The sequence below is a fragment of the Pongo pygmaeus genome, chromosome 6 (assembly GCF_028885625.2).
Source record: "Pongo pygmaeus isolate AG05252 chromosome 6, NHGRI_mPonPyg2-v2.0_pri, whole genome shotgun sequence".
Lineage (NCBI taxonomy): Eukaryota > Metazoa > Chordata > Mammalia > Primates > Hominidae > Pongo > Pongo pygmaeus.
Window position 1 is genome coordinate 9,482,510 of NC_072379.2, and position 13,350 is coordinate 9,495,859.

Sequence of the window (13,350 nt, forward strand, 5' to 3'; positions counted from 1 at the left end):
AATAATGGGAGGCCTGGAGTGCAGCAAGACAGATTAGGGGAAGGAGAGAGGACAGATTTGGCTAGCAAAGGTCTTGTTCTGCAGGTGACACCTCACAGCTGGTGCTCTGCGGAGCCTGTGGTAAGCAAGTCCTTCAGACCCTTAAAGGGGTCCGCCTCTCAGTTTGTCTTTCCTAGATCCAGACACGGGGACTGCAGAGAAAGGCTGTGTGCATCCACTGTCTACTCCACTGTCTCCTCTGCAGAGGCGGATTTCCCTGACTGAAGACCATGTTGCAGGCCCACAGCTGCCTACAGGCCCTCTGGGCAACCGTCCCAAAATATGGCAAAGACACCTATTCTGAGGTTAAATATTTTGGTTTCTTTCAGTGGGAGGCAAGGGTCTTCCGGACTAGGGAGGTAGATGTGCAGCAGCCTCATGTGCTCTAGGTGCTTTGCAGCTACGCTGGCCAGGCCACCTGAGGTAGGTCCCCTCTGCACCAGTCTTACACCCTGCCTGGGGGACGGTAGTGGAGAAAGCAGTAAAAGCAGGTCTGAGGCAGGTGTGGAGATCAGTACAGGTAGCCTGGGCGAAGGGCAAAGGGTGAAGAGAGTGTTGGGAGCCATGGGTGACTGGCTGCAGGCATAGGCACCATGAAGGCCACTATGGGCTGCAGGGTGTGAATGAGGGGACAGAGTTTGCCCCGGAGACCAAATTGTTTTGTGTCAAACACCACAGGATTTTTATTTTGTATTTTTTTAATTTTTAATTTTTTTTTTTTTTTTTTTTGAGATAGGGTCTCACTCTTACCCAGGCTGGAGTGTAATGGCGTGATCTTGGCTCACTGCAGCCTCCACCTCCCAGGCTCAAGTGATCCTTCCGCCTCAGCCTCCTGAGTAACTGGGACTACAGGCGAAAGCCACCACACCCAGCTAATGTTTATTTTTTGTAAAGGCAGGGTCTCACTATGTTGCCCAGGCTGGTCTCAAACTCCTAGGCTCAAGTGATCCACCCACCTCAGCCTCCCAAAGTGCTGGGATTATAGTCATGAGCCACCACATCCAGCCAGCACCACAGGATTAAGCAGACATGATGAGTCTTTGACACAGGGGCAAACCAGGACCCAGAGAGGTGACTTGGGACAGGGCTGTCTCTTCAGTCCTTACCACACCGTGGATGAGATCAACCTTAAGACAGCACCCTGGGCTCTCACTGGACCCTGGATTCTGGCTCACAGCACACAAAGCAAACTGATCCCTGGAAAGGGTCACCTGTTGCTGCCTAGCAGCATTCTGGTAGGTTTGCATCCTCGAAGTGACATAAGCAGTGAAGCAATTCAGAGCAACATTTATTTATCAAGACAGGGTCTCACTCTGTCACCCAGACTGGAGTGCAGTGGTGTAATCACGGTTCACTGCAACTTCTGCCTCCTGGGCTTAAGCGATCCTTCAACCTCAGCCTCCCAAATAGTTGAAACTACAGGTGCCTGCCACCACTCCTGGCTAATTTTTCTTTCTTTCTTTCTTTTTTTTTTTTGGTAGAGATAGGGTCTCACCATGTTGCCCAGGCTGGTCTTGAACTCCTGGACTCATCCTAAAGTGCTGGCCTCTCATTCCCTGTCTGTGCACACCTCACAGCAAGGGCCAGCCCGTTTCCTCCCGGTCACCTCCAAATCTTGCTGCTTTTAACTCAACTCAGAAGTATGCACTTGAGGTAGGAGGGCAGGGGAAGTGGGGATGGCAGGACATGGATGGCCCTTGAGGCATCGGCTCTGGGTGTCATGGGCTGTGAGAGTCAAGAAGGGCAGTGGCCTGCCTGACTTGGGTTCGAAAGGGTCACTCTGGCCACTGCGGTGAGAACTGAAACTAGCCAGGCCAATTCTCCATTGTTCCTGCTCTTCCAGGCAGGAGAATATTAGGTCTGGAGTCAGAAGGTAGCAGGGGCTGGGGGTTGTGGGGGGATGTTGGGAAGAAGTGGTCCTTTGGTCAGGGTAGGAAGCCAACAGGATTTCCTGGTGCATTGGAGGTGAAAGGGAAGAGGCACTGGTGGTTGTGCTTTGGGCCCGAGCAGCCAGAAGCCAGTTGCCATCACCTATGACAAGGGAGACAGCACCTGGGGCAGAGCCCAGTATGGGGTGCGTTCAGGGTAGATCAGGAGGTATGAGTGGGCAGTGGGCGAGCCAGGCTGGGGGTTGTGGGGGAGGCCTGGGTTGCAGGTTTAAGCGTGGGACCCACATCAGATTGGTGGCGGGTCATGCACGCTGGGCTGGCTCTCAGGTCCTCCCTGCTGGCTTCCCACTCCCAGGGGCTTTCTCCTCCCAGATTCCTTAGCTGGGTGAGGGGTGGGACAGAGCCCTTTCCTAGGGAAGCCCGGCACCGCTTGCTGTCCAGGGAAGTGGAGTCCTTCTAGCCCCTGGCAGCTTCTCTGCCCCTCCCCTGGCCTCCCCAGGCCTAGCCAGGGCTGGGTTCTCACCCACCTGTGTCGCCCTGCCTTGTTACCCAGAAGCACAGCCTTGGGGACTGAGCGGGCCCTCACTGTCACTTTAAGAAGGGAATCAGCCACCTTGTGTTCACCACCTCTGGGGAAGGTGTGAGAGGAGAGAAGGAAGTGGCTGTTTGGCTGCTGACAACATGAAGACTTCCTGTGATGAGAACAGAGGCACAGGTGCTGGCCCTGCAGCCCCCAGAACCCGGACTGAAGGGGGCCGTGGGGCGCCGGACCCTGGCCCTGCCCTGGGTGCTGCTGACCCTGTGTGTCACTGCGGGTGAGTGCCAGCACCAGAGAGGGGCAGGGGCTGCAGGGAGGGTGATGTAGGACAACAGCCCACCTACCTTACTGCTGTTCCACAGGGACCCCAGAGGTGTGGGTGCCAGTTCGGATGGAGGCCACTGAGCTCTCGTCCTTCACTGTCCGTTGTGGGTTCCTGGGGTCTGGCTCCATCTCCCTGGTGACTGTGAGCTGGGGGGGGCCCCGATGGTGCTGGGGGGACCACGCTGGCTGTGTTGCACCGAGAACTTGCATCCGGCAATGGGCCCCTGCTCGCCAGGCCCGCTGGGAAACCCGGAGCAGCGTCTCTCTCGCCCTGGAAGTCTCTGGGGCCAATAGCCCCTGCACCAACACCACCTTCTGCTGCAAGTTTGCATCCTTCCCTGAGGGCTCCTGGGAGGCCTGTGGGAGCCTTCCGCCCAGCTCAGACCCAGGTGGGGCTGGGGCGAGGGATCCAGGAAGGCAGGGAGGGGCTCGGGAACTGGCCACCCATCTGATTCTTGCCTCTGTGCCCAGGGCTCTCTGCTCCACCGACTCCTGCCCCCATTCTGCGGGCAGACTTGGCCGGGATCTTGGGGGTCTCAGGAGTCCTTCTCTTTGGCTGTGGCTACCTCCTTCATCTGCTGCACCGACAGAAGCACCGGTGAGACCTGGGTCCTGTCCACGTCCCCCTGACACTGGGCTGGCCACATGCCCTGCAGAGCTCTGACCATCCTTGCTCTCTCCCAGCCCTGCCCCTAGGCTCCAGCCATCCCACACCAGCTCCCAGGCACTGAGAGCACGAGCATGGGTGAGGAGGGGGGCTGCTTTGGGGACGAGGTGGCAGGGATACGGGGGGCCAGGGCTGGGCCCAAGCTGTGCAGACTCACTTGATCCTCCTTTCCCCGCGCAGGCACCCAGCCAGGCCTCCCAGGCTGCTCTCCACGTCCCTTATGCCACTATCAACACCAGCTGCTGCCCAGCTACTTTGGACACAGCTCACCCCCACGGGGGGCCGTCCTGGTGGGCGTCACTCCCCACCCACGCCGCACACCGGCCCCAGGGCCCTGCCGCCTGGGCCTCCACACCCGTCCCTGCACGTGGCAGCTTTGTCTCTGTTGAGAATGGACTCTACGCTCAGGCTGGGGAGAGGCCTCCCCGCACTGGTCCCGGCCTCACTCTTTTCCCTGACCCCCGGGGGCCCAGGGCCATGGAAGGACGCTTAGGAGTTCGATGAGAGAGACCATGAGGCCACTGGGCTTTCCCCTTCCCAGGCCTCCTGGGTGCCACCCCTTTACGTTATTCTTGGGCCTCCAATAAGTGTCCCACAGGTGCCTGGCCAGGCCCACCTGCTGCGGATGTGGTCTGTGTGTGTGCATGTGTGGGTGTGTGTGGGCACAGGTGTGAGTGTGTGAGTGACAGTACCCCATTCCAGTCGTTTCCTGCTGTGACTATGTCAGCAACACAGTTCCTCTGACATGGGCCTTGGCTGTGCTTCTTTGGGGGTGAAGAGAATGGGGAGGAAGTCTCCACCCCTGGGAGGCAGAAGCCAGGTGAGAACCAGAGTGGGTTGGGGCCTCCTTGCTGGGCTGGGTTTGGCCCAGGGAGAGGGCAGTGTCCCAATCTTAGAGATCTGTCCTGGCCTCTTGGGGTGGCGGGGGGTTGGGGGAGCTTCCTGAGGGACACCTGTGGCTGCCTAGATAGGATTGGGGGATCCCAGCGGGATGGTCCCTGCTCCAATCCCACCATGTCCTAGGACAGCAGCAAGGGTTCCTGGGGCTTCAGCCTGAGAAAAGTCCCTGTGATTTGACCTGGCGTCCCTCTGCCGGGCTCCCTGCTGTGGCCTGGGCTAGGGTCCTGATGCCCTCCTTCCACAGCTGGCATCAGGAAGGGCTGGAAAGTAGGAGGACTCGCCTGAAATCTTCCCTCAGTCACTTCTCCCACCTCCTCTCGGGGCAGGCAGAGGCCTTCACAGACACGGGGGCCTCCCCACAAAATGTTCCATCCAGAGCCGGCCCTTCTGCTTGTGGGCCTCACAGCCTGGGCCTGATGGGGCCTTTGCCGCACGAGACTGTGTGAGTGAGAGGGTCTGGGCTTCGAGACTTCCCAGGAATGTGGCAGGCAGTGTTGTTCTGGAGCCAGGCTGAGACTGCTCCCCCAGCTGGGGTGAGTACTCCCGGGGAGGAAGGGCACCTGTCCCTCAGCCCCTCCCTGGGACTGCATGGGGGACATCCCAGGAAGTGCCAGCTGCCAATCAGGAACCACACCCTACATCCGGCTCAGGGACGGCCTGCCCAAAGGCTGCGTCCACCTGCACTACCCTCTGCAGCCCAGTGCACTGCCCCAGGCAGGCCCAGATGTGGCCTTGCCAGGATTCAGCCCCATCCAGCCCCCAGCTCTGCACTATGCTGGGAAGAGGGTGGTTGCAGGTCGTCGGGCCTGTCTTCCTCAGCTGGTGGTCGTCATGCTCCTCCCAGAAGCCCTCAGCACTGGCCTAGGCAGCTCAGCAATTCCTCCAGGGCTGGGGGCTCAAGGAAGAGGGGAAGGGGTGCTGCAGAGGTCCCCAAGGAGGGTCAGGAAGGCAGCGCCGGGAGGAAGATGACAGGGAGGGAAGGAGGACCTTGGACCCGGGACAGGGGTGTGAACAGTGAGGCTTGTAAGGTCTCAGGGGATGCCTGAAGGGGATCTCCAGAAAGTTCGGTTTCTCTAAGAAGCAGACAAAGGGGGAGCTCTGCGGGACCCCCCGCCAGGGCCACTTGCCCATCACACAGTGGAGGAAGAGTCCCCTGGCCTGATCCTGGCTTCCATAAGCTTAGGAGGCTGCAGCCCAGCCTGGTCCCTGCGGGACTCGGAGCCAAACACCTTGGGACCCAGAAAGTCTCCTCACATCCGGCCTGCTCCGTGCTGCCCAGCCTCAAGTGTCAGAGCCAGCGGCAGTGACAAAGGACGCCCTGAGAGTGCATGGTGCACTGTGCTGTGGGGCATGGTTAGGCCTCAGACCCAGAGACCAGGGTGCTGTTGGCTCAGTGTGCATGGAAATTGAGGCCTGAGGATGCTGATGTGCTCCAAAGGAAGAGCTGAATCAGCCCAGCAGCAGCACCTGCTTCCCCTCCAGTGGCCCCAGGCGTCCATGACAAGCCCCCAGCACCCATGGCCCAAAGTAAGGTTTTAGCTTTGAGTGGACCTGGGTTTGAATCCTGGGGGTCCCTCCCTGGCCGTGTGGCGCCCATGTGGCTCACGTTGCGCATCGGGTACATGAGAAGGGTGAGGAGGCCTGCGGGGATGTGAAGATTGTAAACCAGGAGGCTCCCAAGGCCTGAGCAACTCTTCCTGGATGGTCTTATCTTACAAGTCATGAGGTGGGTATTTTCAGGAAGTCCATTTGACAGATATGGAGCCTGAGGTGCAAAGCAGTGCCATAACCTGCCCAAGGGGCACAGGGCTGGGAGGAAGAGGAGTTCTTGGGGAAGGAGAGCAGGAGGCAGGCCTGGACAAGCGTGAACCCGGTGGGTGGAGGCGCAGCTGGCTGATGAGGGTGCTCCGTGAGCAGCCTCACATCTACACCAGGTGCTGTGGCTGACACTGCTTGGGGGCCAGGCCAGATCATGCCTGAAGGGCCTGAGTGTCAGGGCCTAAATCAAGGGCAAGATACACCACATTCATATATCACAAGGCTTACTGTTTTTTTGGTGGTGGGGTTTTTTTTTTTTTTTTTTTTGAGATGAGTCTTGTTCTGTCACCAGACTGGAGTGCAGTGGCGCGATCTCAGCTCACTGCAACCTCTGCCTTCCGGTTTCAAGCGATTCTCCTGCCTCAGCCTCCCGAGTAGCTGGGACTACAGGCGCCCACCACCATGCCCAGCTATTTTTTGTATTTCTAGTAGAGACAGGGTTTCACCATGTTGGCCAGGATGGTCTCTATCTCCTGACCTCGTGATCTGCCCGCCTCAGCCTCCCAAAGTGCTGGGATTACAGGCATGAGCTACTGTGCCTGGCCTGGTGGTGGTGTTTTGGGACAAGGTCTCACTCTGTCATCCGGGCTGTGCAGTGGTGGGATATCAGCTCACTGCACTCTCAACCTCCTGGGCTCAAACGGTCCTCCCACCTCAGGCTCTCAAGTAGCTGGGACCACAGGCACGTGCCACCCTACCTGGCTAATTTTTGTAATTTTTTTTTTTTTTTGGTAGAGATGAGGTTTCTTTATGTTGCCCAGGCTGGTCTCAAACTTTGGGCTCAAGTGATCTGCCTGTCTTGGCCTCCCAAAGTGCTGGGATGACAGGTATGAGCCACTGTGCCTGGCTAAGGCTCACTGTTAACAGGTCAATATCCCCAAATTGATTTTTTTTTTTTTTTGAGACGGACTCTTGCTCTGTCACCCAGGCTGGGGTGCATTGGCACAATCTTGGCTTACTGCAACCTCCACCTCCCGGGTTCTAGTGATTCTCCTGCGTCAGCCTCCCGAGTAGCTGGGACTACGGATGTGCACCATCGTGTCCACTAATTTTTGTATTTTTTTTTTTTTTTTAAGTAGAGATGGGGGTTTCACCATGTTGGCTGGGCTAGTCTCGAACTCCTGACCTCAGGTGATCCGCCCACCTTGGCCTCCCAAAGTGCTGAGATTACAGACTTGAGCCACTGTGCCCCGCCTGAATAAGAGCTTCTTAATCAAAATTTCAGCATGGCTCTAGGCAAAATTGACCAGCTGATTTAATAAGTTGATGTAAAAATTTTACAGTCGGGTACGCCTGGGAGGGGGTCTCTCCCTAGTCAGTGAGGCACCAGATGCCAGAGCATTGGCAATGTACAAGGGGCTCAGCCCTGTGGCTCATGTCTGTAATTCCAGCACACTGGGAGGATGCCTTGAGCCTGGAAGATTGAGGCCAGCCTGGGTAACATAGTGACACCACGTCTCTGCAAAAAAGAAGAAAATTAGAGGGGAACTGTGGTGCGTGCCTATAGTCCCACCTACAGGCAGAGCGAGACCATGTCCCCCACTAAAAAAAGGCCAAGAATGCAGGAACTGTAGATAATATGGGCCCTGTGATGGGTGGAGGCCAGATAGATCAATACAGAATTGAAGAAGACACAGAGCACTTGTATTTCCCTTCGGGCAGAGCACGCTGGCTAGGACTCCAGTACCGTGAAGGGAGGCAGTGAGCAGACATCTGTGCCTCATGCCTGGTCTCAGGGGGATAGCAGGAACAGGGTGGGTGCCAAGGAGGGGCAAGGGGCCGGGGCAGGGATAGATGTGGCCGGTGAGAGAAGGAGGATAGTTGTTGGGGGAAGGTGGGGACATACAAGCAGCCATTCTCAAAATGTGCAGGGTCCTGGCCCCCTCCCTGCCTCTGCTCCTGAACACTGCATCCCGTGCCTCTCCCATGGCCACCTGCTGGGCTAACGGGCTGGATTTAGGCGCTGCCCATGTTGGAATCATGCCCTCCTCCAGGGCTGGCGCCTCCCAAAATCCCCCTCTGAAAGAGAGCCAGAGCCCCAGGCTTAGCCCCAGGCCCTGTCACTGCTGTTTGGGGAGGGAGGATGAACCACCCGGGAGGCCTCATACCATTCCAGAGCAGAAATCCTGACACAAAAGGAATCTCCCATGGGGGTTCAGCTGGGTCCAGGGCCCGGAAAGTGACATAAACATGCACCTTGAATCTAAGGAGAACGCACGTGGCGGTACCGGGCCTGAGGCCCCTGGGGAGTATGTACCCTCCAGAGCTACCCAGAGGCTGTTGGCTAAAAGTTCTATGTGGCCCCCTCCTCGGGCAGCCTGGTAAGCAGGTGACCTTCTAGCTGGGTCCCACGGCCCACGGGCAAGGCAGGAATGGAACGAAGAGTCAGTCCTCAGTGGCTGGGTGTTGTATCCCACGCCTGTAATCCCAGCACTTTGGGAGGCTGAGGTGGGCAGATACTTGAGGCCAGGAGTTTGAGACCAGCCTGGCCAACATGGTGAAACCCCGTCTCTACTAAAAATACAAAAATTAGCTGGGCGTGGTGGCGCGCGCCTGTAATTCCCAGCTACTTGGAAGGCTGAGGCAGGAGAATTACTTGAACCCAGGAAGCAGAGGTTACCGTGAGCCAAGATCACACCATTGCACTCCAGCCTGGGCAACACAGCGAGAATCCATCTCAAAAAAACAAACAAAAAAAAAACAGTCCTCAGGCAGGGTGGGCCACCCTCTTGAGGCCTTGCCCAAACAGCCAGGGGGTCCCTTGTCCTCTCTTCAGCCCACCTTTGCAGGTGGGACCAGTTTAGTCCAAAGCCCCTGTGCCTCAGTTTCCCTGTGGGTTGAACAAGCAGAATGAGGTGTGTAGGGCCTGGCTCAGATGGAGGGGTTTCCTGAGCATGGGGAGCCTGTTTCCTCAGGCCTGTGAAAGGAGGGAGGGTGGGCCAGCCTGACTGGCCCTGGGAAGCACAGAGGAGCCTACTGGAACCAGGGAAGAGACTGAGAAGAGAAGGGAGGCCCGTCCCTATCTGCTTCTGTCTCAAGAAGATTGATATCACTTCCTCTGGTGAAATCCTGCCTTCATGTCCCCACAACCCCTCAGATGATGCCATCTTACCCTGGAGAGGGTGGGCAGAGCCTCCTACGGAGGGAGCCCTGTGGGTCACCAAAGCTCCAGTGACCACCCCCGGGCAAAGGCCAGCAGATCCCCTGTTAAAGATGGGCCCAGGACTTTGTGCGGGGTGCCCACTTGCTCTGAGCCTTCACTTCCTCGGGGAGGCTTCCTCAGGATCTCGAACCTGTGGAAGGAGGACCAGTCTGTGTACTTCTGCCAAGTCCAGCTGGACACACAGATCAGGGAGGCTGTCGTGGCAGTCCATCAAGGGGACCCACCTCACCATCACCCAGGGTGAGTCCAGCTGCCCTGGCACCAAGGAACCTTCTGGTTCAGCCAGAGACTCAGGTATGTGGAGGGAATGACCTGAGGGGCTGTATGAGGGAACAACCTCCTGGGTCTCCCCTATCCCTGAGTTCCTGCACTCAGAAGTTGAGGCCCAGAGATCCAGGTAGAAGGGGCTCCAGTCCTGGAACTGCCACTGCAAGTCATGTGGCTTGGGACAGGGCTTCTCCGAGCTCTGTCCCCTCCTGTGTAGGGCGGGGAGGTCAGAGGGGACCCTGCAGATCCAGTCTCATGTCTGGGGGTCAAGGGGTGGCCTCGAGAGGGACCAGTCTCTGTGTAGGGGACCGTGAGCCCCCTCACCCCTTGAGCAAGATTGTGGTCCCTGCACCAAGGGAGCGGGCCTGGGGTGGGAAGAGGCCAGCTGGGTCTTGGTGGTGCCTGGGGACTGCATGGGGGCCCCTGCCAGGCAGGGAGAGGGACAGAGGACAAGCTGGGGGCTCTGGTGCTTGGGCTGGGGGCTAAGCGCCTGTGACCTCCACTGGCTTCCTCCTTCTCCTCTCTGAGGACTGAATCTGGGGCGCAGCAGAGCACAGACTCAGGCCCGCCTTTCCTCTCCCTGAAAGAGCCTGCGCTGGCCTTGGGCAGAGAAAGGGATGAGAAGTGAGGCTGAGTGCAGTGGGGTCTGCAGGGATCCAGGTGGGAGGGGCCCAGCCCCTCAAGGTCAGACCCGGCCCCTCAGCAGGAAGACGGGCACTGGGGCCCTTGGGCAGGGCTGATTTGACACTTTTGTGTGACTTGACACTTGTGTGACTTGAGCCACCATGCCCAGCCTGAACACCCTTTCCTGGTAAAACACTCCACAAACCAGGAAGAGAAGGAATGTACTGCAACAAAATAAAGGCCAGTCATGCAAGGCCCACGGCTGAAAGTCTTTCAGTCATTTTAGGTGAAAGACTGAAATCTTTGTCTCCAAGATCAGGAACAAGAGAAGGATGCCCGATCTCACTACTTCTATTCAACATAGGATTTGAAGTCAGGCCGGGCACAGTGGCTCACGCCTGTAATCCTCGCAATTTTGGAGGCCGAGGCAGGCAGATTACTTGAGGCTATGAGTTTGAGACCACCCTGGCCAACATGGCAAACCCCATCTCTACTAAAAAAAAAAAAAAAAAGGATTTGAAGTCCTAGCCGGAGCAATTAAGCAAGGGATAAAAAGACATCTAAGTCCCTTTTGCAATAAGAAGCCAGATGGATAAAGGAAGTGCTGGTCACCCTGGAGGTACACTCATTTGGGGAAGGCCCCCGGCCCCCACAGCCCTCTGGGGAGCCTGACCCTGGCTCTCCCCACTCACCTCAGCCCTCAGGCAGCCCCTCCACAGGGCCCCTCTCCTGCCTGGATGGCTCTGCTGGTCTCCCCGTCCCCTGGAGAAGAACAAGGCCATGGGTCAGCCCCTGCTGCTGCCCCTGCTGCTCCTGCTGCTGCCGCTAGCATTTCTGCAGCCTGGTGAGTACCCAGGACCGCCCAGGTATGGTCTCTGCCCAAACCACAGGAGGGGTCAACCCAAGACAAAGGCAGAACATCTGGGGTAGGGGCCAGGCTCCCACCTCTAGCAAACAAGGGCAGGTCCCATAGGGGTGGGTGCCCCCATCTCCTCCCCCTCCACCCTCCTCCATGCCTGAAGAGTGAGAGACCCAGGCCAGAGGTCAGTCCAGCCACCTGTCACACGACTGCCTGTGGGTGAAGGTGCGGGAGGGTCTGGGGTCACCCTCTTTGAATCTTGCGGTGGCTTCAAGGTCTCTCCCCCACTCCTTCCCTCCCTCCCTCCCTCCTCTAGGTGGCTCTGCAGGATCTGGTCCAAGCCTTCCCTATGGGGTCACTCAACCAAAACACCTCTCAGCCCCCATGGGTGGCTACGTGGAAATCCCCTTCTCCTTCTATCACCCCTCAGAGTTAGCCACAGCTTCCAACATGAAAATATCCTGGAGACGGGGCCATTTCCACGGGCAGTTCTTCTACCGCACAAGGCCGCCTTCCATTCACAAGGATTACGCGAACCGGCTCTTTCTGAACTGGACAGAGGGTCAGAAGAGCGGCTTCCTCAGGATCTCGAACCTGCAGAAGGAGGACCAGTCTGTGTATTTCTGCCGAGTCGAGCTGGACACACCGGGATCAGGGAGGCAGCAGTGGCAGTCCATCGAGGGGACCAAACTCACCATCACCCAGGGTGAGTCCAGCTGCCCTGTCACCTGCCTTGCCCACTGCAGTGAGGGTTTTGGTGACCACTGATGTCTTCACATTTAAACCCAGTGGTCTGGATTGAGAGCTGTTAGCATTTCACCTTGCTACCCCTTCCCTGTGTGGGCTTCTGAGAGCAGCTTGCTCATCCTGAATGTCCCCTAATCTAGAAAGCAGCACACCATGCCTTTCACCCAGACGCCCCACACCCCCAGAAGAGGGTCTGCTCATTCCTCATCTCTTCCCAGCTGTCACAACCACCACCACCTGGAGGCCCAGCAGCACAACCACCACAGCCGGCCTCAGGGTCACAGAAGGCAAAGGGCACTCAGAATCATGGCACCTAAGTCTGGACACTGCCATCAGGGTGGCATTGGCTGTCGCTGTGCTCAAAACTGTCATTTTGGGACTGCTGTGCCTCCTCAGATGGAGGAGAAGGAAAGGTAAGTGCCCAGAACACACTGTCTTCTCAAGCTTCCCAGCTGGGGGTTTCTCAGAGCCCACCTGCAGCTAAGGGACTTCAGAAATATGCAGACCCTGCTGGCTCCCCTTAAGCCCACCAAGGCCGACTCTGTGGCCTGTGCTGGGGCGTCCGCATCTCAGGGGCCTCCTGCAGTGGGGTGGTGCAAGGTCACGTGTGAGAACCCCCAGCCTGGGCGCGGCGGCTCATGCCTGTAATCCCGGCACTTTGGGAGGCCAAGGCAAGTGGATCACAAGGCCAAGAGATCAAGACCATCCTGGCCAACATGGTGACACCCCATCTCTACTAAAAATACAAAAATTAGCTGGGCATGGTAGCACACGCTTGTAGTCCCAGCTACTCAGGAGGCTGAGGCAGGAGAATCGCTTGAACCTGGGAGGCAGAGGTTGCAGTGAGTCAAGATCGCGCCACTGCACTCCAGACTGGTGACAGAACAAGACTGTGTCTCAAAAAAAAAAAAAAAAAAAAAAAGAGAGAGCCCCCAGCCCTCTCCACACAGCTGGATCCCCCCAACTTCTCTCTCAGTCATCAATCATCCACACTCCCCTGAAGGTTCCTGGGGAGGGGAGGGTCTGCCCTGGGAAAAGGACAGAGAGAGGAGAAGGGACCAGAATTGGGCTGAGCTCAGCAGGCACTGGCTGACTGCCCACCTGCCACGGCCTGGCTTGAAACTGGAGAAGCAAAGTAGATAAAGCATAGGCTCTGCTCTCAGGGAACTGGGGGTGTGGAGTTGTCAGTTGCCTCAAGGACTAATTGCTTCATTGAGAAAGAACTATGGTATCGCTAAACAAGGGTGGGAGGAGAGAGAGGTAATCAGGAGGACTTCCCAGAGGAGGTGGCATCTGCAGATGTCTCACAAAAGAAAAGAATTAGCCTGGTAAGAGGTGAGGGTTGTGTAGAGGTCACTCACTTTCCTTGTGGGTGAAGGAAACCATTCCAGGAGCTGTAGGAAGCTTGGTGCTGGTGGAGGAGGCAGGAGAGGAGAGGAGATGACCTTGGAAATCACATCCAAGAGCCTCTGATCCCAGAGGCAGCGTGAGGCAGCAAAGGGTGACCTCAGTTCC

The 13,350-nt window shown here is 57.4% G+C and overlaps 2 protein-coding genes across 5 annotated transcripts in view; both read left to right on the forward strand.

The window, feature by feature from the left end:
• Nucleotides 1-244: 244 nt before the first annotated feature.
• On the forward strand, nt 245-3,961 carry PVRIG (PVR related immunoglobulin domain containing). 2 transcript variants are annotated; one of them, XM_054496301.1, is made up of 7 exons: nt 245-344; nt 1,521-1,692; nt 2,482-2,743; nt 2,829-3,179; nt 3,262-3,388; nt 3,475-3,535; nt 3,638-3,961. In XM_054496301.1, the coding sequence occupies exons 3-7, from the start codon at nt 2,626-2,628 to the stop codon at nt 3,959-3,961; spliced, it is 981 nt and encodes a 326-aa protein (XP_054352276.1). In that variant the 5' UTR covers nt 245-344; nt 1,521-1,692; nt 2,482-2,625. The 2 variants fall into 2 exon arrangements, with proteins under 2 accessions (XP_054352276.1, XP_054352275.1); XM_054496300.1 differs by lacking the exons at nt 245-344; nt 1,521-1,692 and having other exon boundaries at nt 2,428-2,743.
• A 230-nt stretch (nt 3,962-4,191) lies between these two features.
• LOC129041094 (paired immunoglobulin-like type 2 receptor alpha) overlaps nt 4,192-13,350 on the forward strand; it is a 49,826-nt gene continuing 40,667 nt past the window's right edge. For 2 of the 3 annotated variants that reach the window (XR_008503795.1, XM_054496293.1), the window contains exons 1-5: nt 4,192-4,277; nt 9,273-9,627; nt 10,922-11,073; nt 11,405-11,794; nt 12,054-12,248. Coding sequence is in view for 2 of the 3 variants with exons in the window: in XM_054496293.1 (XP_054352268.1) it covers nt 9,389-9,627; nt 10,922-11,073; nt 11,405-11,794; nt 12,054-12,248 (976 nt within the window). In the remaining variant the exon portion in view is untranslated. The other variant, XM_063668165.1, reaches the window with a different exon arrangement.

Coding starts and splice junctions, on each gene's coding strand:
- PVRIG (XM_054496301.1), top strand. CDS start 2,626: ATGAGAACAGAGGCACAGGTGCTGGCCCTGCAGCCCCCAGAACCCGGA. Junction 2,744..2,828: donor GACCCTGTGTGTCACTGCGG/GTGAGTGCCAGC, acceptor GCTGTTCCACAG/GGACCCCAGAGGTGTGGGTG. Junction 3,389..3,474: donor CTGCACCGACAGAAGCACCG/GTGAGACCTGGG, acceptor GCTCTCTCCCAG/CCCTGCCCCTAGGCTCCAGC.